At 40.6% G+C, this 26,018-nt stretch overlaps 1 protein-coding gene across 1 annotated transcript in view; it reads right to left on the bottom strand.

The window, feature by feature from the left end:
• Positions 1–16,568: 16,568 nt before the first annotated feature.
• Positions 16,569–26,018, bottom strand: part of ARL15 (ADP-ribosylation factor-like 15) — a 473,050-nt gene continuing 463,600 nt past the window's right edge. Inside the window, exon 5 of the mRNA XM_010857165.1 lies at positions 16,569–19,308. Coding sequence (XP_010855467.1) covers positions 19,156–19,308 — 153 coding nt within the window. The 3' untranslated portion in view covers positions 16,569–19,155. The remainder of the gene's footprint in view (positions 19,309–26,018) is intronic.

The following is a 26,018-nucleotide window of genomic DNA, read 5'->3' as shown; positions in this document are numbered from 1 at the left end:
TACACACTCAGTGGGTTAGAATGAGAGCCCCAGATCCCGGTTGAGAGTTGATGTACGCTAATTATACGGTTTTCTTGAGGTGGAATAAACTGAGGACTCAGCAGAAGAAAATGGCTTTTCCTTCTGGCTAATAGATGAGAAGAGTCACCCCATCACATCAAAGGTGCCCATGTTCATCCGCCTACAGTGGACTGTGGCCATTCATCGTCAGTGTCACCAACACGGCAGCCTGTCCAGCCACATCTGGAAAAGTTAAGCGAGCTGCGAGACGACACATGTTGGTGAATGCTTTCAGCACAGCATACTGACAACAGGCTAACACGGTTTTCCCCCCTGTTTGTATCAAGCCTAATAAGTTATTTAAAAGTTAGAGCTTCCAGGTTTAGATAAGTTAATGAAAACATGTCCAGACAGATATGTATTAAGGTCATTGGTGACACTTTAAGTAAGATGTGACAGGCCCAGGAGGGTTAATGAGACCCATAAAAAGGGTGACGAGCCCAGGGGAAAACTAGGGGGTTCCAGTGTGGGTACCCTAAGAGAACAGATGCTGGTACCCCTAACACACCCCACAACTCTCTATCTCTTTACCAGAGTCTGAATATCTTCTGAAGAACAGACCATGTGACCTGTCTGAATGACAGCACAGCTACCCTAGGGACTGATCAGTAGTTTTTCTGACTGCCCTGGAAGGTTTCAGTTTTCTATGTCTAAATTCCCAAAAAGCCTCTCAAGTCAGGAACTATGTCTTTGGATTTTATTTATTTCTGTAGCACTGACAGCCTTGTGCACGGTCCCACATGGAAGGCACTTTGTAGCAAATCCTTTGTTCTAATTCGGCATGAGATATGACAGCCCAGTAAAGGACAACAGAAGTAGAATGATAATCCGGTGATTACTCTAATCCTTCTCTTCAACAAGCTCCTCAGCTAAGAAGACTGTAATTCAAAAGCCTTCTCAAATGTTGTTCTACTCACCATCCATCCATAGGTGCTTCCTATTGAACTACTTATTTTCGTAAAAGTACCCTTTCTCCATGGAATCCCAAAGTTCATATTATCCCTTTCCTGGTATAGTCTCACGAGAATATGAGGAAAGACATGGAGGTGTGTGGCTGTGGAGGGGAGCAGAAGAAATTCCTGTGCTTTTTTGCTACAAGAGCTTTGGACGGCATGCAGCTCCATGGTGCATCTGGCTCATGTCCAGGTCCCTCTTAAATCTCTAAGATTCTTGCTCAACCTCTGATTTCCCCAGTCTCTTCCTGCTGCTCTGAGCCTCCCCTCAGGAAAGAGTCATTTAGAGAACCTTTGCCATGGCCTACCTCATCCCCACGGGGGACTGGTGAGGCCACTTTCAGAGGTGAAAGCTCAATTTGGGGTTTGGCTCTCCACACCAACTCAAGAAAGGGCGGTGTGGTGAGAAGCCTGGGAGGCAAGACCTTCCCTTCTGCCCCCACAGAGAGCAGATTCTTATTAGGAAAGCTCCATCTGATCAACTTTCCTTTTCTGGAGAACTGTAGGGAGGCGCAGCTACCTCTTGGGAGCAACAATCACCCAGAGGCTCAGCCAAGGTCACAGGAATAGAAAGAGGCAACACTAGAATTCCAGTCTGGATCTCCCAACCTGGCTCACCAGTGGTTCCACACTGCTCTGCACATCTAACAGGCTGTGTGGGCACCCTGGGACCATACTGTACACTCCAGACGGATGAGCTTGTAGAGGTCCAAGCAGATCCCCCTGTATTGCTGTTTTAAAATTTAATCTAAGGATAGGATTTTATTTGCAGACTTTCACAGTGAAAGAAGAGTCATCTTGTCTACACCATGTTATGTCCAATTTGGAAGATTTTACTATAGTAAAATCTGGAAGCTATTCTCAGGTAGCTCTGTGTGAACTAAATTTTTACCAGAGATCTTTTTATCCAAAAAGCATCATGGTGATAGAAAGCATTTATACTGGGGTCATTGACCCACACACATGTTCCCAGCCCCCTGAATATCTGGAGTTCTGATTCATCATTTTGCTATTTCCTAAGGATGCTACTGAGATTTTAATATTTATTCTCCACAAGAATAGCAGAGTGATTCTGAGTATGGGCTGTTGTCAAAGAGACTGGGTCTAACACTTCCTGTGTAACCTCAGGCAACTTAAAAAACCAAAGACCCCAGAACAAAATGAAAAATCTTTTATGTCACATCGGGCTGAAGATTGGGTGATCTACCATATTTAGGGCACATAGTAAGTGCTCAATAAATATTTGCTGCTATTATTATTGTTGCTGCTGCTGTTGCTGTTATTTGAGGGATGCATGCCAAGGTCTGGCAACAACCTCTGAACAAAACAAATGGAATCAGCCTCATAATCCAAAAGCTTTAAATTCTTGGCTTAGATTAGTAAATTATTATCTAAAATAATGGTGTTTAGGACAGAGCTGTACCCTCAGTAGAACAAACCCAGTGGACTCAGTATATGAGTAATTCGCCACTGGTAAAGAGGAATTCACCACTTACCCAAACTGGTGGTGGAGCTAGTGATGTGAGCCAGAAACACTGTTCTCTTACCATCAGGCAACTGCAGTCTTCGGATCTGTCGTAGTTGGCTCAGCTAAAACCCACATTTCCAATTTTCACACTATCTGTAAACGTTTAATTCAAAGCCTTTCCTATTTAATATCAAACAAGTGAGAGAAACTCTCATCAGCTCATTAGTGCTGTGCCAGACTTCCATTGGGATATGGTGGCGACTGGAACTCAGCTGTGCGGAGACCTCAGTAGGATTTCTCAAATGGCTGAATGGAGAGCAATACATCAGCCTACTAAAATCTCACATGCCATTTGGTTTAAATTTAAAGTTCCTTTGAGGTTAAGTAAGTATTAGAACCAGAAGGAAGGCAGGTTTACAATCTGTTAGCCTGGGCTCCACATGCTGCAATTGTCACAAACATACCTCTTTTCGGCAAGAGGGGTCAGTGCCAGTCCAAAATCTCCCCAACTCCACTTACCATTCAGAACTGGACTTTCAGGTTCCTATCAACCTCCACCCAAGGCTGCTGAATCCACAGTCTAGACGGGCAGACTGTTTGATGGAAATATAATGCAAGTCACAAATGTGAGGCACATGTGTCATTTATAATTTTCTGGTAGTCACGCTAAATAAACAGGGGAAGAAAGAAAGAAAGAGAAGGAAAGAAAAAGAGAGAGAGAGAAAGGGAAACAGGTGAAATGAACTTTAATAATGTTTTAACCCGGTATATGCCCCAAATTATCATTTCAACATGTTATCAATAAAAAATTATCAATGATATTCTACATTTTGGGGGTACTAAGTCTTTGAAGTCTGGTGTGTATTTTATACTTACAGCACACCTAGGTAGGAACCAGCCACTTTTCAAGTGCTCAACTGCTACTGTATTGGGCAGGGCAGGTCTAGACTTTAGATGAGGGTAATTCCACACAGGGCACTATAACTTAAAGCAGCAGACCAGTGTCTCAAACACCCAGCAGAGTCTGAGGAAGGGTCTCAGGAGGCTGAGAGGAATGGGAGGCCCCTGTGAAACAGAATCTGTCACCACAGTTCCTTTTGAAGTGCATTTGTTTGCAATAACTTCTATAAACATCAACGGCTCTCTCCCCTTTGTTTCACAGTTTGGGAACACAATTTATCTCTGACGGAGGAGAGTATTATTTTCTCAGCTGCAAATCATGTTAATTGGGCAGCAACTAGATAGGAATGTGGAGTAAACACCCCTCATACCTTTAATGCTTTTGATGACTTTTCCAGCCCCATACTGTAGGTACTGTATTGAAAGGAGGTAGCAGCGCCTGCCCCTGCTACGGAGACAGGCATCTGCAGAGTGGGGCTGGGGGGTGGAGAGGGGAGGCACGGATGCATTCTAAAGGGAATTCACTTCAAAGTTCTGATCCTTGGTTCTTTTCTTTTATTTGATGATCAGACAATATGGATCATTTGGCCAGAGTAAGTGCAAAAGGATGTTTACCAGGGGTCTTCCAAGACAAGTTTGGGAGGTTACTGCAGTGCATCATGGCATTTGGTTAAAACACTGATTTCTTTTCATGGCAGACATTGTGCCAGTTGCTTTTCCTTCTCTACCTGTGCCCACCTTTCAGCTCTTGGGTCTCTGGATGCCTCACCAACTGCCTCAGGTGCTGAGACATCTGCCTTTCTTTTCTCAGGTGGGAGGAGGGGTGCTGTGAAAAGGAGGGGAAGGTGAAGCAGCAGAAGCTGATGTAATCTCAGGCAGACCAATTTCGGGAACAGACACCTATGTAAGATGAGGATCTGGATGGTTTCCATAGAACTACCCTGCCTCATACCTGCTGGAACATCATCTTATAACCCAAGGGTAGGAGTAAATGTAGTTTGATGCCTGCTAACACCGAGCATATAAAAGACTTTCCCTCACAAGTCTTCAAATGGTTTTCTTCAGAGTCCTCAGTTATGGCCCTGCTCCTCTTTCTTCATCCAGATCCTCATCCCACTTCTAGAAGGCTCCTTTATATCTGAACAGAGAAGGACATAGTAAACTCAGCACCACCTGACTACAGAGAACCTGTAAGCTCATATTCCAGGATAACGGCCAACCACAATGTCAGGAAGAATGTGCCTGATGTAGGCCGAGTTTAGCAGCTCCTGGACAAATAAATGTCCTTATTTCTAATCCACTTTCATCATTGTTCACCCTCTTCTGCCCTCTGCTGCCCACAAACACTCAAAGGCAGATGGTTAGAGTCACCTGGGGGCCCTATTAAAATACAGATTCATGAGTTTCCCTCTCGAATTCTGATTTTAGTGGACTTAGGAGCAAGGCCCAGGAATTTGCATTTGTAGGACTATTTTGTTTTTAGCCCAGTCTGTAGAACACACCCTTGGAAGCCCCGTTGGATGTCTGCTGGAGTAATGCTTTCCATGTTAAGAACATCCTGTCAATATCAGCATATAATTTTTTCCTGTGCTTTCAAAGGTAGGGCTATGATTTCAGGGTTGTGTTCTGTCAAAAGAAATGTACATGTGCATCTTTCTGATTCCTAGCAGATAACCAAATCATCAAAAAGACCCATTTTTTAAAATTTTCAAATATTTCAAATACCATGTTAGAGGGCAGCCAGGCCTTTTCCTGGATGAGCAACTTGAGGTGCCTACTCATTACACTGCCCCCTCCTTGGCAGTGTCAAAGAGACTGTTGCACCCCATGGCTTCCTTCTAGGGGTTCCATATGCTTTGTAGCATGTAGCCCTGCTATCCTGGCTACAGTTAATGGGACTAAGGATGGAAGCCCTAACTGGTGTCAGCAATCCATAACATGGCAGCGATTCACGAGCAACTAGCCAAGAGTGATTGGCAATAACCTTCCTTGGGACGTTTGCATGTGCCAGAGAGAGAGGGTCAGCTAAGCAGTAGCAGGTCACTCAGTAAGTCTCCATCAGAATCACCACGTGGAGCACAGAGAGACTGCAGTAACTAACAATCTACCCTGTAAGAGCTAACTGATGGAGCTTCTGTTCTGTGGCTGGGATCCCTGTGGCTCAGTGGTAAAGAATCTGCCAATGCAGGAGACTTGGCTTCAAATCTTGGGCTGGGAAGATCCCCTGGAGAAGGAAATGGCAATCCACTCTGGTATTCTTGCCTGGAGAATCTCATGGACACAGAAGCCTGGGGGCTGCAGTCCATGGGGCCCCCAAGGAGCCGGACACGAATTAACAACAACAACGTGGCAGGTGAGACGCTAAGTTCTTTATTTATAGAATTGCATTTAATCCTGATAAAGACCCTGTGGTTATATGGTATGAACTGATTGTATCAGTTGTGTGTGTGTGTGTGTGTGCTCTCAGTCATGTCAAACTCCTTGCTACCCCATGCACTATAGCCCTTCAGGCTCCTCCACGGAATTTTCCAGCCAAGAACACTGGAGCAGGTTGTCAGTTCCTACTTCAAGGGATCTTCTTGACCCAGGGATTGATCCTGTGCCTCTTATGTCTTCAGAATTGGCAGGCAGATTCTTTACCACTATGCCACTTGGGAAGCCCAATGGTTATATGACATGAATTGTTCATATTTCCATTTTACAGATGAGGAAACTGAGCCTTAGAAAGATTAACAATTTCCCCAAGGTCAGCAAGTGTCAACACTGGAATTCAAACCCAGTTAATTTCAGAACCCATATGTGTATTGAGGGTAGGGCTGGGTTACATAACTTGGGGAATCCAGAGCATTAGGAAGAAATGGGCCCTTTGTTCAAAAAGTAGAGAAATATGTCATTAATATAGAGCTTTTTCCTTTTTTCCAAGGTCCTGATGTTGACTGGCCATGGTGATTGTATTTGCTGTTTAATGTCATTATAAGTAATAAACATTAAAAATTAAATTAACATAAACTTTACCACTCATTTTTATATTATGCAATGCCAGTTTTGAGTGCCAGTTTTAACTTCTATGCAGAATCACTGAAATTACAAAATTTGTATTTCATAACTTAGTCAATGCACTTGAGTTTACAGAAATGAACACATCTGTTTATTATTTCACTTCTTGATGAACATACATTCCACCAACTCTCTACCTTCTGCTACTGATGAATAGTAAAAAAGAACAGAAAAGAACTGAAACTATGGATTATCCTGTCTTCCTCTTTCTTCTATGTTATTATTTTCAGTTTAAGTGGTAGGCTCATACATGAAAGTAAAAAAGATAAGAAAGAATATGATTAGGTATTGAAGGGGAACAGAATTTGACACCCCCAAATATGTTTCTTTGGTAGAAGGGTTATTTTAGTCTGGTTATTTTTTAGAAATACGATATAGGAGAAGCCGTGAAAATTGTGTAGAACTTACGCATTCATAAGAGAACTTCACATCTGTTAATAGAAGAAAAATCTCCATTCAGGAAGGGTATCTCTCTGTGTGTACCAGGAGGGGCAGGATGACTAAGCCTTCAGAAACTCTTATCAATGGAGAAAGCAACCAACTGAAGTTTGCATGCCAACTGTGCCCTGGGTTTCCTGCACTTTGCCTGATAAACTGGCTTCCCTCCCACAGCCCTCCATTTTCTTGTGTCTTTATCTGGAGATGGCATTTAAGGTAGTGGTTTGGGCCACTTAGGGGAGTTATTCAGTTTTCCTGGGTATCTCCCATGTATACAGGAGGTATACATGTTATTAACTTTGTCTTTCTCCTATCAATCTTTTATTACACAGGGAGTGTCAGGTGATTATTATTCCTCTCCTACCTGTTTCTTGATTGTTGGCATTTCTTAGACCGTCATTTGCCCTCTGACCGTATTTGAAGCAAATTCAAATCTGGATGGAAAGCATGGCCTCTGAGAAAAATAATCATCTCCTCAAGACATAAACTTAACATGCTGACCTTGTACTTGGTTTGAGATCACACACGCTGTGGGTTCACTGGGATTGTGTTAATGGGGCATCAGAAACACTACAACGTAAGCAGGCAGGCAAGGGTGCACACACTGGCTCTGTTACTGCACTGGTCTTTACTTACAAAACCCAAGTTCAAAGATAAAATTACTAAGAATTTTAAGATGGTGAGAGCAGGGCATTGAGTCAGGCACACGGCCCCTCTGAGGATGGGCACACCCGGATAGAGAGAGAACAGAGTTTTGTCATCCAGGTGTTGTTGGATGATGTAAAATTCTATTGCATCTTGAAAAACATTGTTTCAATTACTACAGCAGCCCAGCCATACAGCCTCAGAAATGGAGTTGCCCCACCTTTGTTGATGAGGTTATGGGTTACATCCTATTATCTGAGGCAACGAGTATATTCAGCAAAGCACTTTCTGGGCGGCCTGTGGGGCTCCTCTGATCTTTGGAAGACTTCCACAGGTGGGTGCGAACAGCAACCTGCAGAACCTTCACTCATCCACCTGCGTCAGGGAAATTCAGAGGCCACCTCTGGAGGCATCCAATCTTGTCTTCATTGTTCCAGACATCGGGTTTCTGGGGTGACAGGCAGGCAATCAAGGTAAGGAGGCTGGTTTTCTAGTTCTATAGTTCTCCAATACCTCAGGCCCTCAGTTTAGCCTCAGTAATTTAATTATTGCTCCCATTGACAAATGCTTTCCTGTTATTAATACATCTTGCATTTTAGCACATTTATTCTTCCACAGTGTTATCTGTAACATCTTAGAATTTCTCTCTTCTAACTCAGACCTCCCCAGGTTACTCTTCCTAAATAGCTATTTGGATTATGTTCCTCTTCTTAAAAACATTTATTGGCTCCTATTGTTCAAGTTCTTTGTCCTAGCATTCAAGGCCCTCCACAATGTGACCCTATCTTTCCATTTGTGTTTTCATTCTTTCCTTCTGGGAAAGGGAGTAACACGAGACCCTGGCTCTTTGGCACGTCTCCTGTGTCTTTCCTTCCCGCTCCTCCTTTCACACTTCTTTCTACACAATGGATTCTTGGTAAGTACATGGTATTTACAAATGTTTTCACCCCACAAAATAACCATAATATACATTGCATATCTTCCCCATGGTCAACATCATGTAATAAGTAGAAGGGAAGTGTTTGAGTTAAACAATTTAGCAAACAGAATTAAATAGTGATCATTTCCTCCACTTTCTCAAAAAGTGATGACTGAGGTTGTTTGATGTATTTAAAGTCTTGCTAAAATGCAGATTATCACAAAAGCAAGATTTCATTTTCTACCTATTAAATCAGGATAGATGAAAAGAATTCAAAACCCCAGTTCACAAGGTAGCAGAGAAATGGGACATGACCTGTACTCACTGCTTGGAGTTGTGGGTTGGTAAGAATTTGGGGTGCAATTTGAGAATATGCTTTAAAACCTTAAAAGCGTTTATGCCTTTTGACCCTATAATTTCAGGGGATCTTCCCAACCCAGGGATCGAACCTAGGTCTCCTGCATTGCAGGTGGATTCTTTACTGCCTGAGCCTCCAGGGGCCCAAAAATACTGGAGAGGGTAAGCCTATCCCTTCTCCAGGGGATCATCCCAACCCAGGAATCAAACTGGGATCTCCTGCATTTGGATTCTTTACCAGCTCAGCTACCTGGGAAGCCCAATTTCATTTCAGACTGGTCATTTTGCTCATTATGGAAGTCAACAAGAAATGTGCACAAATATTCTACAAAGACACTTAAGACAGAAATCCAAATATCCAGCAGAGGATGAGTTAGATAAATAAAGGTACTTGTAAGTGCTAGGCAGCCATTGAATATCATGTTTTTGGAAAAAATATACAACATGGAAAAATGCTTCTTATACATTAGTAAACCAAAAGCATGTTCTAAAACAATATGAACAGTCTGCCTCACTTTTGTAAAATTGTGGAAGAGAGAGTAAAAGGTTACATACCACTTTAATATGATTCTTTCTAGACTTATAGTTATTTTCTATTTTCTCTTATATAGTCATTGTATTTTCCATAATGAAAGCGAATCACTTTTTAAACCACTGATGATAAAGTTCACTCTCACACAATCCTAGCCCTATGAAAACAGTGTATTAAACCCTTGTCTCTAACTTGAAGTTATCAGTCAGTCGGCAATATTTATGAAACTTCCCTGTATTTAGTGCTGTAAAGAGTTACTGTAAAAAGCAAGAATGGGCGTAAGCACTGTGTTTCCGTGATCATGAGCTAATGAGGACACAGATTAGGAAAAAAACCCAGTGACTTCTGAAGAAATAAAGATTTAACTAGCCAATATTTAGTTCTGAGAGCTATATCAGGTTATATTTTTAATTGATTTTTACCTCTCTCCAGTACCCTTGGTGGCTAAGTTGGTAAAGAATCCACCTGCAATGCAGGAGATTTCGGTTCAATCCCTGGGTTGGGAAGATCCTCTGGAGGAGGGCATGGCAACCCACTCCAGTATTCTTGCCTGGAGAATCCTCATGGACAGAGGAGCCTGGAGGACTACAGTCCATGGGGTCACAAAGAGTCGGACATGACTGAGCGACTAAGCACAGCACAGCGCCAGTACATATAGCCCAATGCCTTGCACATAATATACATTCAATTGGTGCTGCTGAATGAATAAATGAATGGGCAGTTGAATGACAAAAGACTGAAGTCATACAGGTCACTGGAGGTGTGCTGACCTAGTCTAGGAAAACTCTGTGACCAGGTGAGGATGGGTGTTTATGGAAGTTCCTTGATTGTAAAACCTCACCATTTACACCTTTCAACCTTCCTCAGCTCTTGCAGAGCTTTCTACCTAAGAAATGCAAAGGGAAAACTGCTCAATGTATCTTCTGGAACCAATGTTGTTAACATTTATTGAATGTTTTCTAGGTGCCAGGCTCCATGAGAAGCACTTTCTACACATGACACATGTTATCTAATCCCCATGAAAACCCCTTGAAGTAGGTATCTTACCTTAACTGTGGAGAAGAAACTGCAACACCGCCAAGTGATTATTCTCCAGAGTCCTGTGATTAACAAGGAATGGACCAGAACTATTAGCTGGTTCTGGTTGAGTCCAAAAACTAGGGGATTAGCCACTAGGCCACGTTCCTTGGAATCAGGACACAGATTTTCAGTGCTGATTAACATGTTAGATTGACACACATTTTTAAAAAAATTTTTATTTTTCCTGGTATTGTCTTTAATTGCAGGTATTCTGATGAGTGCACCGAACTAATGATACTAATAATTAATAATGAACTAATAATACTCTTGCTAACTTTTACATTAAATCAATTGCTCTTTTTTCCTTCTTGATTTGAGTAGTTCTGAATATATTATTTTGTGGCAACAGACTTGGTTTTGTTCTGCGAATTTCTTCTATTCTGTGGCTTTTTCCTCACTATCTTCACTTTCTCTTTTCCTTCTTTTTCTCCTTCAAACACGTTTTCTTGGGGAAAATATCAGTTATACATTGAGAGGCAGGCAAATTATCATGTACTTTCATCATTTGGCTTGAACAATTGTCACCCATGGCCAATCTTGTTTCATCTATATCCTCTCCTCCTTCTGTTGTTCTCTGCACACTTTATTATTTTGAAATAAATCTCAAGCATAAGAATTCATCCATGAATATCTCACTAATAGATAAGTATATGTTACTAGTAAATAAGGTCTCCTTGGAAAAATACATAGCCACAATTCCATTATTGTACCTAAAATATCCTAGTAATCAATGCTTCCTTCATTCATGATATATTTAATAAGTTTAGATTTCTTCAATGTCTCAAATTTTATCCTTTTACATTTTGATAGTCTGAGCCAGAATCCAAGAAGGGTCTATACTCTGCAATTGTTTGATACAGCTCTTAAGACTCACTCTACAGGTTTCCTCCCTCTATTCCTTTTTCCATTCCTGCCATCTATTTAATAAACTAACTCATTATGTCAAGTTGAGTTTCCAATAGTTTGGATTCTAATCACTGCATTAAGTCACCATGTGTGATTTAACATACTCCCTTGTTCCTGTATTTTCTGCAAATTGTTAGATCCAGAGGTTTGATCAGACTCTGGTTCAATTTTTGGAGGTTAGAATATGTCACAGGTGGTTTAAAGGACTTAATGCCTTGTTGTTTCTCTCTCTGTGATGCCAGGAGACACTGATGATCCCTGGCCACATCCATTATTTCACTAGGGGAAGAACCTTAAAGTAGAAACCACACATTGTAATTAATCCATTATGTGACTTTACTGAATTTTGTTATTTTACCTAAAAATCTGGGATGACTTCAATGCAAAGAAAAAGGATTCTGTTTTTATCTCTTTTTTGTGAGTCTACCTGGTTACCCAGGGGATCCTGTGGTTCTCTGAGATGCACACCTATCATGGGGCTTGGGGTTGGTGAGGGAAGAATGGTATGGACTTTAGGTGTTCAGGGAGATAAAACTGCTGTTGGTACAGACTTTGGAAAAGTGCTCTAAATCCAAAATATGTTAACTCCTGCTAAAGTGACAACTTTGTCCAAGTACCATCTTGGAATAAGTAGTGGCTTTAAAAAGGTCTCTTCAGGTCTCTAATCTTCAATGAGAAGCAAACAAACATTCTGAAATCCAGTTGAAACTTACTGCTTCTGACTAGGTAGGTATCCAGTGGGTTATATAGCTTATGTGTGACTCCTTCTGTCTGGGCATGTGAATTGTGGTTTGTTTGTTTTTACAGATGCTCTTACTGTTGCTGTTCAGTCGCTAAGTTGTGTCCGACTCTTTGTGACCCCATGAACTGCATGCAGCATGCCAGGCTTCCCTAGCCTTCACTGTCTCCTGGAGTTTGCTCAAACTCACGTCCATTGAGTTGGTGATGCCATCCAACCATCTCATCCTCAGTTGCCCTCTTCTCCTCCTGCCCTCAATCTTTCCCAGCATCAAGGTCTTTTCCAATGAGTCAGCTCTTCGCATCAGGTGGCCAAAGTATTGGAGCTTTAGCTTAAAAGCAGTCCGTCCAATGAATATTCAGGGTTGATTTCCTGTAGGATTGACTGGTTTGATCTTCTTGCAGTCCAAGGGACTCTCAAGAGTCTTCTCTAGCACCACAATTTGAAGGCATTAATTCTTCAGTACTCAACCTTCTTTATGGTCCAACTCTCATGTCCACACATGACTACTGGAAAAACCACAGCTTTGGCTATATGGACCTTTGTTGGTAAAGAGATCTCTGCTTTTTAATATGCTGTCTAGGTTTGTCATAGCTTTCCTTCCAAGGAGCAAGCATCTTTTAATTTCATGGCTTCAGTCACCATCCTCAGTGATTTGATTTTGAAATCCAAGAAAATAAAATCTGTCCTTGCTTCCACTTTTTCCCCTTCTATTTGCCATGAAGTGATAGGACCAGACGCCATAATCTCTTACTGTTAGGTAGAAGAGAACACAGGAGACTGCTACCGTAGAAGAATTATGTTCTTGGAGATTCATCACTTCAAATATAGATCATTTATCAGATCACCAGACAGAAACATGAGACCACGCTGTTCTAGAGAAAAAGGTAAAGCTTTGTGAATATAGAAAAGATGAAAAAAAAAAAAAAAACCAGTAGGTGATTGACAGAGTTTGGTTTTACAACTTGAAGGCAATTTGTGTGCTAGACACATGCTCCATTGTTATAGTGGAAAAACAGAAGAGGGCTGCTAGCTTTACAGAGTTCTATTTAGAAAGACACTAAAGAGAGGGAAAGCCTTTTTGACGTATGTGTGTTAGATTTCTAGTTTTATTAATGGTCTCAAAGGAAACTATAAAGCATTAAAAGACAATTTGACATTAGTAGGGCTGAAAACCAGAAATTAGGACCAAGAAAAAATATTTTAAAATCTAGAGATTCAAATTACAATTGTACTATAGAAAAGCCCTCCAAATAGAAAAACATTCTCTAGAGTCACAGAAATAACCCAACTTAACCAAATGCCACAGGAATGAAAGTTCTACAAAGACAGGCACCAAGACTGCGCTGTTCAGTGCTGTATCTAACACAACACCAAGGGCACAGTAGGTGTTCAGCAACAACATACCAAATGCACAAAGAAAATAAAAGCCTAAAATGATCAAAACCAAAAGTTTCAACTGTGAGATAAAACCTGTAAAAAAATATCATGGTAAATTGGCTCTTGACAAACTGTCATCTGAAAAATCCTGTTGAAGCAGCTTAATAAAAGTGTTGGGTTGAAACACCCCATGACTAGAAAGTTGTAAAACAACTGGAGAAGGTCCAGAGCCAAGCCTGACTTGCTCCAGATGATAGAGAGTGACAGCCAGACTTATTGTTTGCATTCCTGTCTCTGCCTTTTGGTGAGCAGTTTCCGCTCCAACCAAATCGTCTCATTTTTAATTTACTCTATTTATATGTCTAATGATTTAATATCACACCATACCAGTCTGGCCTTCAGGTGCCCTTGACACACATTTTTCTGACTGACCTTTCCATATACTATACATAAACCAGCCAGAAATCATGTATCTCCATAGGAGTATCTCAGGTGAGGATCATGGTTTTACTTCTTTCTCCAGAAACAGCCTTTTTCAAAGGCTCCATCTGAAGGAGGCCCCCACCCCCCGCCACCCCATGTCTTCTGTAAGCTGTCCAGACATGGAGGCATCAGATCAGGTCTTCTAGTCATTCCTCTGCTTGCAAAGCAATCATTTACAGGCGTTTGGTGTTTGGTCTGACGTCTTTTTGATGCCGAAGCTCCAACCTTTGTCTCCATGAGTCACTTGTCAGTAAAGGCTGTGGCACTCTAGGCTGGATTTCACACCTGGAAGGGTTGCTTGTGATGTAAGTCATCGTAGGCTTTTTTGAAATGACCACCTCCCTCACCTCTCTATATGCCACGAGGAAACGGGAATGAGGGAGATCTGGGAATCTGATGCTTATTCAAGGCTTGTTTTCATTTGTCAGTATGTATCTTGTCCCTATGTGTTTGGAGCCAGGTTTTCCTCTCTGAGTACAATACTGTCAACTCACCTCCATGGTTGTAATGTTGCTGCTAAAAAAGAACCTGGATGAATGATCTCTGTAGAGTGTTTTGAGAACATCAGAATAAGAGGGAGAGGTTTTTGAACAATAAAGGAAGAAGGGAAAAGAAGAACTCATCATTCTTTGGTAGTTTGCAGATCACTTTTTCCCCCCAGAGGATCATTTCTTTAAAGTGCCACTTGACAGCTATGCCCAAGTCCGTCACAGTTGTAGAGATGTGCACTGGAGCAGTACGGGGTCAGGAGTCAGACTGGGTCATAAACCAGGCTTGTCCCAGCAAGGCATGAAATCGAGGTCCTTTTCCTTATTCTCCAAACTGGCACCAGTGACCTCACAAAGTATATATGGTAAGTGAAGCTGCTTTAAACCACAAAGCCTGAAATTATTTCCTTCTGAAAATTCAAACTATTTCCTTCTGATTATTCAAATTGCATATCCCATGGAAACTCTCTGCAATTTGAGGACTTGAGCAGAGGATAAAAATGTTGGGGTGAGCTAAGTCTAAGAACATCGTTGGTGGCCTTTCTAATGCAGGACCCAATGATCAGAGCCATCCTCATGGAGCAGAGACAGGAACGTACAGAAAATGTGATAGACGAATCATGCACTTTTTACTTCACCCTCTTTTGTAAGGAAAGAAGGATGTATATTAGAGAGATTCTTCTTGGTGCCTTTTAAATCTTTTGCACTGGTTTTCACAGAACACCACTTCATGAAGAGGTTGTCACACACAGATGAATGCCCTGGATGGGAAGTCAGAAGTTTCAGCTCTTAGGAAACAGTAGGTGGAAGGAGAGTTTTTCATTCAAAGAATATGGGAAAAGGGGAGGGGAAACTGATATCCCATCTAAGGCTTCTGGGTCTCACAGGGATCCTTTTCATGTTCCTAAATCAGTCCAAGGGGGGTGGGGCAGGGTGCCAAAATGGGCTCATCAGTCACTCCGTGCATCCAAGCTGGAAAACATTTAACCCTGAGATGCAAATCATTTAATCATGCTGACTCAGTGGGGACCAAAAGTTGTGAACCCTTGGGATCCAGGAATTCCCAACATGATGTGATAATGCATTTCACAGCATGAACTTCAGATCTCTAGGACCCAGGCTGGGAAAAAGATGGCAGGGAATCTACATTCTCCTAAAGTTTTATCCTTCCCTCCAAATGCATTGAAAAGGAGGGATCCCCAAGGGGAACTCCCACTTCCCGCCCCCTCCACATATCTTTTTCTTTCTGTTTGCACCATTAGGTCAGGAGGTTAATGAAAATGCACTCTAAAATTATAAAGAGGATAAAGCCAGGCATGAATATTAGATTTCCACTGGAGTCTGAATATTCCATCTGCACATTTTTAAGAAAACCCCATTTGCTGCAAATCTTACAGCTTTGTCCACATTTTGTTTGGATATGTCTGAAGTGCTTAGGAATTTGGTAAATGCTAATTTGCCTACCTTGGAAACAAAACTAGAAAGGCTGGTTGGTCCCTAGCTTAGACATGAGGTGTTGCAAGCTTTCTGTGTAGTTGAATAATTTGTCAGGATAATGTTGGGACCAAACAAGAGTTGGGGATTGTATTTTTCATTTTCTATCATGTATTTTTGCTCTCCCCTTTTTCTTTAGCTTCTTCGTCCATCTATCTTTTAATTTTTCTTTTTCTTTTACAGAATACTCTTATCCTTAAGGATGGACCTGTAAATACACAGCATTTCCTCTTGAGTCACTTAAAAATATTTACTTACTTCTTAGGGGCATCAATCCACATTAAAGGACAAAATTCATTGCACCAAACAGCTACTCTTAGAAAGTTGCTTCTACAGCAAATATTATAAAATGATGCTTTGATTGAAGGATGACATCTGACATTAACGTCCCGATTGTGCTCACTCATTCTGAAGGAATGGCTCCAATGAAAGTAAATTGCTGCTGAAGACAAACCAACTGGAAAAGACCCTTGTGCTTTTTTTTTTCTTTCTTTTTTTGTCTCTTAAGGTTTTCACAATGGCTTCAAAGGCAATGTGAATTAATCATTTGTTTTGACCCAAGAGCGGCAGAACTTATTTTGAAGACTTAAACAGGCAACACAAATGTAAACAGAAATCTGGGACTCCCAAATGCTAAAGTTGGAAGGAGTCAGTCTGAAAACATCAATTCTACTCAGCGTTTATTTTCACTTGAAGAGAGTGGAAATCATATAAATCACGGACAAAACGAGTTCTTCTTGCCTGGCAATTGTCCACATGAATCTGTTAACCTTTAAGTATAGATACAGAATTTTTTAATAGAAAGACAGGGCAATATGGCAGTTAGTTAGCAACTGATAGTGTAAACTACAGGAGATACAAAGTTCTGTCATATAAATTAATTGCCATTACAAAAAGGCAACTGCTTGAGCTAAGAAGGTACAAAAACTGGTAACTTCCATAAATATAACAAGAAGCTAAGTGAAGAAATACATAACAGACTGTTTTTCCTATATAATATTCGAATATGCAAACTAAGACACCTGTGGCACTTTACAGGAAGTAGGAATACGACAGACCACGCACACCACCCTCCCACCCACCCATGTCCGCCCAAGCCCCCTCCCCTCCCCCCAAGTGGATTTCCCAAACACAGCAAATTCTAGGGTTACAAGGACAGGATGCCGCATGGAAGCAGCAAGACGGCGAGCTCTGAACTGCTAGACAAAGAAGGAGCCTTATTGACAGTTGTAAAGCATTAGGCGTCAGACAGAAACTTGTCAAAAACAGCTGCTGTTGGGTACTGATTGATACTGTTTTCATTCTGACGGCTGAGACACTGCAGACAGTCGTGGGTCTGAGAAGAAGCCCATCCCTGGCGCACATATGAACACACACAGACAACGGGAAGTCATTTAACAGATGGCTTAGGAGCACTCAGCTACGGGATCTTAAAAAGACAACATTCTACATTTAATGAACTTGCAGAGAAAGCAATGCCTAATAATCATTTATTTTTCATAGAAGATGAGCACAACAGGACAAAATAAAAGCAGGAATTGTGCAAGTGGTCATTGGAATAAAAGTTTTGTGCTGCTCATGGGTTACATTTTAAAAATATTCCAGGATGCTGCAGACCAAATCTGAATATGAATCTTTTTTGACTCATTTCATTAAAAAACAAAAAAAGAAAGCTTAAAAGAAGTGTTCAATGTTTCAAAGGTAATGATTTCCTTAAAATTTACCCACAAGATCAAACCACAAAAACTGTATCTGAATGACATATATCTTTTGGAGAATTACAAGGTATTACATCACCTTGTAACTGAATGCGAGTCTGTGGTATTTGGGAATCAGTCAATGGAAAAAAAATTCCAAACATGTTTTTATTGGTCAGGTGAAAGGAGCAGTTTTCTCTCATTCATTCACTTTGCAGTTTAAATGGTCAAAAATCTACAAAATGTGCCAAAGGGTATTTTATCCATTAACTTCAATATCCATAGATTACTCCTGATTTAGAAAAAGTCAAAGGTGCCAAAACTTGGTAAAACTGTACATTTATCTCTGTATAATTTTATCATTTAAACTAAATGCAAAAAACAAAAACAAAACAAAAAAACAGTTCCAAAGACTGAATCTAGGCCTTAAAATTATTTATTTGCTGCAGCCCTAGCACACTTTTAAGGGCATACTGAAACCCCTGAAAATAGAGGTTTATAATAGAAATACTGATAGACCTTTAATTACTGGATGGAGACATTGACAGACTCCATTAAACTACATTAGCACTTACTGAATGACTACACAGATGATTCTGCCTTTATTATCTTTGTCAAATCCACACCAGCTTAAGCCCTAGCCAGTATAAACTATACTTCATTTGGCTGTTTTGAAAAAGTTTTGCCTATTATTTTAAAAATTACTTTCTCTATTTAAATCAGACATAAGATTTTTAGAAAAAGGTTTTCAGAAACATATTACACTGCAGCTTGACTTAATGTGGAGTAATTTTTCCATTAAAAAAATATTTGAGGACTTGATGAAATAGTAATCAGTGATGCATGCACTGTGCCTAAATTTCCTCTAACTCTTTTCAAAAATGGAAATAATGTCTTTGCTCTTAACAAAGAGTGGACTGAGGGAGAGGGGACTGAGGGAGACTTTAGATGTAATAAAAAAAAATTAGGCATCTTGTCTTTAAGTTCTTTGAAGTCAATTTTACTATGGCAAGGATATTCCTTTCTGATAAGGTGATTAACTGAAGTTTTTGGTGCTTATTTTTTCCCATATGCTGTAAGGCCAGTATACAAAAAACTTAAAAATAAGATAAAACCACCCAGAGACTTTGAAAATGATACACATATTATGGGGAACGCCAGTCACACAACACTCCACCCCAAACCCAGGGTAAATGAGCCAAGGTTCTCAGTCTCCCTGAGTCCTCTGTAAGGGATTGATTTCTATGAGCCACAAATTCCATCCAGTTTAGCACAGAGAAGAGCCGCTTAGAACAACAGAAGGAAGAGACATGAGGTGAAGATAATTAGTGGTAAACAGAGAATAAATTCTCTCTCAGTAGTGTGTACTTGACGGTAATGCCGATGATAAGTCACCTGATTTACAGAATATTCACTTTAGCAGAGAAATGAGAGTTTGAGATAATTGGGAGAAAACTGATACTGAAGCCATTACAGTCTTGATACCAAAATAAAATTAAAAGGAGAAACTAACATGATAGGTTCAAGGCCTTGTGGGAACCCATTTTCTTCACCAGATTTCACATTCTTACAGCTTCATGGTCTTTTTCTTCTAACAAGTTTATCAGCTGAGAGAAGCTGTCTTTCAGTGCCTCCATGTCATCCAGTGAGCAGGGCTGCAGAATCCAGCGTTTTCCACGTGCGAGTGGTTCAAGTTCAAAATATTTTTTGACCTTAATTGGGGGGAGGGAGAGAAACAGATTATTAATTACATCAGAATCTTTCTCTTACTGAAATCTAGTGAGTTATGAAGTAGGGGCATTTTAAGAAGCTATGTGAACTTGATGTTCAGGACTTTCTAGAATCCCATCTGCAGCTGTGGTTATAACATGGGTTATATGTTGTGACCTGCGAGTGTTTTCTTTAGGGCTGAATGAATTGCTTGCGAGCTACCATTCCACCCATTCACTTAACAGCATGGGAGGTCTGATGAAGTCTGAGAAAGAATTATATGTACTATGGCACAGGTCAAAAATACACAGCAAAACACCAAAAAGTTGCAATTCAATCAAAGTAATTATAGCAGAATGACTTTCATTATATCACCTTGCTAACTTACTAAACTGGTGACAGCCAATAATATGTACACTATCAATTACACAAGACAGTTATTTTGATCAAACATACACACAACAAAAAAATATAATTTAAATAAGCCTTTGTCTCTCTCATTTAAATATGTGTCTCTGGCATGTGTTTCTGAGACCTGGGAAAGTGGTTTTCTAGTTAAGAGATGGAAAGCGAGTGCATGTACATACATATACATATACTTATATAAATATACATACATAAAGTCTCAGCTTTCTTTTCCTCCCAGTCATGAATTTTCAGGGAGAAAAAAATCAAGACTTTATAACTGTTACGTGGGGTGTAGCATATGCTATCGGAAAAACCTATTCTACTATGAACTGGTCACAAGTCACTCTTAGATACTGACTAAGCATACAGGATTACCGACTCTGGACAGCAAATAAATATCAAATAATCATGGTTTCCAGAAGTACTGATGATGTTTCTCTCAAAGGGTATGATAAAGTACAAAGTCCATGGAGCTACATACACACACATACATGCACACACACTGTGTCACACAAGAACAGGATATTGTACTTTGGTAGCAGGGGTTACATTATATCAAACAGTGAGTAGCAACAACAGAAGAAGTACTTTCCAAAGACGTTCTCTGTCAACAAGCTGAGTTAAACCCCATGTGTCATGGAGTTAGCACTTGCCAAGGTGTTACCTTAATCAATACCTTGACCCAGAAAAAAAAGGTGTTCCAATCTTAAGCCACTTCTAAATGTGGTTTCATTTTGACTTTATCATCACAAGTACCAGACTACTGTTAACAGCAGAGATATTCCATTCAAAGTGGTATTAATATGTGTGTACATTTTTTCTGTAAGAAGATATAAATAACACTAAGCTTTTACGGTACTTTAGGAATCCCAAATATGCTAACACTTTACAGTTCAGTGTGTCCCAAAAGTCCTTCAAGGGATGTCTGCAAATTCATAACAAATACTCCTCCTAACAACAACAACAAAAAGTCCTTGAGAATGGAAGGACTCTCATTAATTCTGATTCTGAAGAGTAATGGGAAGCTCATTTACAGATCAGAAAATGGGTCCATGACTTCAGAACAATTTTTGGCCAAGGTATTTTATAAATCAGAGGAATTCTCCCTTACGGAAAATGTAAGGTTCATTCTTTTAGTTTCTTTAGGGCAATGAAAATGACTTACTTTAATAAGAATCTGAAATTGCTTGTGCGAAGACCAGGACCAAGAACCCAGTTTGCCTTCTCAAGGGAGTTTAAAATCAGAGGCTAGTCTCTCTGATTATGGCACAAAGAGGGCTTCAGGCTGTGTCACAGAGGGAAGTTGTGTTTATGATGCAATATGCTATTTGATGAACGACGCCTCCCATCAAGAGTGGGCAGTTTGTCGGACGCAAATCTGGTACAGGAAGGAAGTTATACCCTTGTCACACTGTATAACTTCACATCTAAAAGAACAGCATTTTAAACATTGCTAACAACTGGCAAGAGGACTAGTGGCAAGAAATCCAGTAATATTAAAGGCTAACACAGTATGTGCATATTACTAACACTACTTTCTCCAAATGGTCTAGTAGCGTATTAACAAGTAATTTAAAAACAATGTTAGGAATAGATGTAGATAATTACAAAATATTGTAACTTGTGATATTTGACAGTATGGATCAGATACAAAAGCACAATAAGGATTTTAGCTACTAGGCAACTGAAAATATAGTCTATGATGCAGGCACACTTGGAAGTTAATAAAGATGTCCAAAGGTAGTTATGTTTCAGAAGTTGTTCCTGCTGAATATTAACTATGAGAAGGAAATGGAAGCTTTGATTACAGGGTGGTCACCAGATGAAGGAGCCTACTGGTGTTAAGCCGACAACTATGGTGGGTAACCTGAGATTTTCAGATCTGTAACCTAAGTGGGTATCTAATTCTCCCATATTCACTTTCAGTTCAGTTCAGTTCAGTTCAGTTCAGTCGCTCAGTCGTGTCCAACTCTTTGCGACCCCATGAACTGCAGCACGCCAGGCCTCCCTGTCCATCACCAACTCCTGGAGTTTATTCAAACTCGTGTCCGTTGAGTTGTTGATGCCATCCAACCATCTCATCATCTGTTATCCCCTTCTCATCCTGCCTTCAATCTTTCCCAGCACCAGGGTCTTTTCAAATGAGTCAGTTCTTCGCATCAGGTGGTCCAAGTATTGGAGTTATAGCTTCAGCATCAGTCCTTCTAATGAATATTCAAGACTGATCTCCTTTAGGATGGACTGGTTGGATCTCCTTGCAGTCCAAAGGACTCTCAAGAGTCTTCTCCAACACCACAGTTCAAAAGCATCAATTATTCAGATCTGTAACCTAACTGGGTATGTAATTCTCCTATATTCACTTTACTGGTATCCAAATGACTCCACACCACTCTACATTTATAATATTTAAAAAACAAGTTTGGCATTCCAATGATATTCAAGTACAGTACATGACTGTGTTTGCTGTGGGAACATAGCTTTTCACTATTCAGAGTTTTATGTTCCTAAAAACAAAGAGTACAATACAAAAGAGGGGAAGATGAAGACAATGCTCTGTCTTAAACTTTTTCTTCAGGATAAAATTTTTATTTTGTTTTCCTATATTAATCTGAAGAGCACATTTTACCACCTCCCCCCAGTACTACAATAAAAATTACCTACTCACACACTCGACTTGTCCATAATCACTTTTTCTGTCCTTCTACATGCCAGAGTATGATTTTAAAGAAAGGTGTTTAAGTTTGACCAACATAAATCATATGCTTACATATTAAAGGTTAAAAAAACTGCCTACGATGCAGGGATCTGTTTTTTATGATGAACATCATTTTTTAAATGGTTATTTTCTTATCAAAATAAACATTTAAAAAATGACTCAAGAGAAATGAATCTAACTCTTTTTGACTACTTTATCAGCTGCTTAAATGTCATGGCTAACTGGAAACTGCTGGAATTAGGAGCTGGTGGTTGTTTCACATTGGCTTCTGGCGATGGCACTTGGGGTAATGACATCAGAATACAGCTGCCTGGCAACCTGTGGTCACTGAGCTATTTTCGGGATGGCCACAGAGAGTGGGCATTTGTCAGTGGCCATGAATCCACCCTAGAGATAGGAAAACAAAGCCACCATAAGTTGCCAACCTATTTTAGCTATGTCATCAGGGCCCTTTCTTCCTTCATCAAACTGTGGGGTGACTTGCATTACTGCATTCCATTATCCCCACATCGCATTTACTGTAAAGTCCTATATAACAGGGACAAATCGGTACCCTCTCGTTGCTGCTAATTGTAGCAGCTGTTAAACCTGTGACACGTTGCATAGCACAGGAGACCCCCTCGTTGGGTGGGGGATGTCTTTCATTGTCCCTGAGTGGAGAAGTAACAAAATAATTCTTTCGTATGTAACGAACCTCTAATGAGGCTATAATGATATTCACTGTTTTCCCTATCTTGCCCTTCCTTCAAAAAACATGTTCAAAAATTTTATTTTTGGGACTTGCCTTGTGGTCAGTGGCTAAGACTCTGTACTCCCAATGCAAGGGGCCTGGGTTCAATTCCTGGTCAGAAACTAGATCCTACACGCTGCGACTACGAGCCAACATGCCCCAACTAAGGAGCCCATGTGCCACAGCAAAGACTCCAGGTGCTGCGCCTGAGACCTGGTACAGCCAAACAAACAAATAGTTTTTAAAAATTTTATTTTTAATTCCTGCAAATCTGTTGTGACCAAATTTCTGGAAGTCATGTAAATAGTTTCTGAAATGTAAAGATAGGTCTTTCCTTTTTAAAAACCTGCAAATCTTATTTATAATGATAAGCTGCTTGTTTTTCTTCTGTTTTTGTTATTACACCATGTAAGTAGTGCATGGTCTGAGTTGGCTTCGTTTTCCTTTAAACACTTTTGAGGAGCAGGGTCTACACCCAAGGGGTTACTGTTCTCATGTTACATGGAGTTGCTTTGTAAGCTCAGATATTTATAAACAGCACTTTGACCCACACTCATGTCTGTCAAGGTGTGACAGCTTTTTAGGATATGTGGGACTGTGTTGTGTACCTTAGAATATGCCACCCCTACTCCTAGCAAATGCAATGCCATTAGTACCAACCAGTCTCTGCTATAGCTAAAAGAATACTTCCTCCTCGAATGTCCAGAATATCACCTGGTGTAGTCCTGCTCCTTGGAGAAGGCAATGGCACCCCACTCCAGTACTCTTGCCTGGAGAATCCCATGGAAGGAGGAGCCTGGTGGGCTGCAGTCCATGGGGTCGCACAGAGTCGGACACGACTGATCGACTTCACTTTCACTTTTCACTTTCATTCACTGGAGAAGGCAATGGCACCCCACTCCAGTACTCTTGCCTGGAGAATCCCAGGGATGGGGAAGTCTGGTGGGCTGCAGTCCATGGGGTCGCACAGAGTCGGACACGACTGAAGTGACTTAGCAGCAGCAGTCCTGCTCCTGCAGGTATCTCTTGCCCCTGTCTGGAGCTATTCGCTTATTTTTCCATACTTTCACCACTAGAGATAGAAGCTGGATATTTTCTTTCTTTTTTTTTATTGCTTTTTTAAGTCACACACTATTGTTACTGAAGTCACTCAGTCGTGTCCGACTCTTTGCGACTCCATGGACTGTAGCCTACGGGGCTCCTCTGTCCATTGGATTTTCCAGTCAAGAGTACTGGAGTAGGTTGCCATTTCCTTCTCCAGGGAGCTGGTATTTTCTACCCTGATGCTTCCCCATATCCCCATCTACACACAATACATATGTTCTCTCTGCAGGAAACTAGCCGATTACAGTGGACCTCTCTTATCGCTTGGGGGGGGATGTGGTAGGGAGAGGAGCTGAATAAGGAGGTTTGGAAATCTGCATCCTGAAAGCTGGCTTCCCATAGCTTCAGTCATGCAACCCCTACTTCTTGAACGAGGCTGGAGAGTGTTGCTCTAATGAGCTACCTGTGCCAGCGCTCCCCTTGCTAACATACAGGGTCCCACTGATTCAAGAGAATACTGTAAAACCAAAACAAAACAGAACAGCAGCCTGACAAGGGAATGGTCCTTGCCATTTGTGTGTTCAGATTACAAGTCCCCTCCTCATTCCTGGCTTCTTGGTGGCTATGTACAGCTTAGTGCTGCACAGTTTACTAAAGGCTTTTTCACTCAGAGCACTATGATTCTATCTCAGCTGAAAGTAAGACAAGCAACTGATTCAAATAAAGAGGGATGTGACTATTTGGAATAATTCTGAAATCATGTACATCAATTTGAGTAAGAAGAATCTTGGTAGAAGGTGGTTAAAAAAAAAAAAAAAACTTTAGGAATGAAGGCGCCTTCTTTCTTCATCTTTTGTGAAGGAACCAGGACTCACGGAGTCTAGGCTGACAGCTTCAGCTCCTTCCAAACTGATAGTGACAGGTCAACAGATAAGAGAGACAGTAGAGACGACAGGGTGAGGATTGTCAACAAAATTCAGAAAGCTGGGAAAAACTGCAGCTAGTGGATTTGCTGGGTAGAAGGGAAAGCTGGAGGGTGATGCGAGAGAACACAGCTCAGGTAACTGTCCTGAATTCAGTGGATTCAACAGGATTTCTTCATCATAGCAATGTGTCCACTGCATGGTCTTTAAAAAGAACTGCATGAATAATGTTTTTTTGAGACAGGTTCATATTGATTCTTAACTCTTTGATAAAAGTATGGTCTGGGGGTAAGGGATAAATTAAAAGTTTGGGATGAATAGATACATACTACTATATATAAAATAAACAAGGACCTAGTATGTAGTACAGAGAACTACATTTGTTATTTTGTAATAACTTATAATAGAAAGGAATATGAAAAAGAATATATATGTGTATATATTAATGGTATATACTTAATGCACACATTAAATACGTATGTGTATATGTATCTCTTTGCTGTATACCTGAAACTAACATAACATTATAAATCAACTATACTTCAATTACAGGCTTCCCTGGTGGCTCAGACGGTAAAGAATCTGCCTACAGTGCAGGAGACCTGGGTTCAATCCCTGGGGTGGGATGATCCCCTGGAGAAGGGAATGGCACCCCACTCCAGTATTCTCGCCTGGAGAATTTCAGGGACAGAGGAGCTTGGCAGGCTACAGTCCATGGGATTGTAAAAAGTTGGACACAACTGAGCAACTAACACACACACACACACACACACACTCTCTCTCTCTCTCTCTCCAATTAAAAAAAAAAGTTCTGTCTGGATGATAAATTTACCCCAGGGCTCCAATTAAGAAAGGATGCAAAGAAAGCCTGAATGTATTATAAAATGTATA

Source organism: Bison bison, unplaced genomic scaffold, assembly GCF_000754665.1.
Source record: "Bison bison bison isolate TAMUID 2011002044 unplaced genomic scaffold, Bison_UMD1.0 scf7180017864378, whole genome shotgun sequence".
NCBI lineage: Eukaryota > Metazoa > Chordata > Mammalia > Artiodactyla > Bovidae > Bison > Bison bison.
The sequence above is the reverse complement of the archived record's forward strand: the minus strand, read 5'-3'. Positions and strand labels throughout refer to the sequence as shown.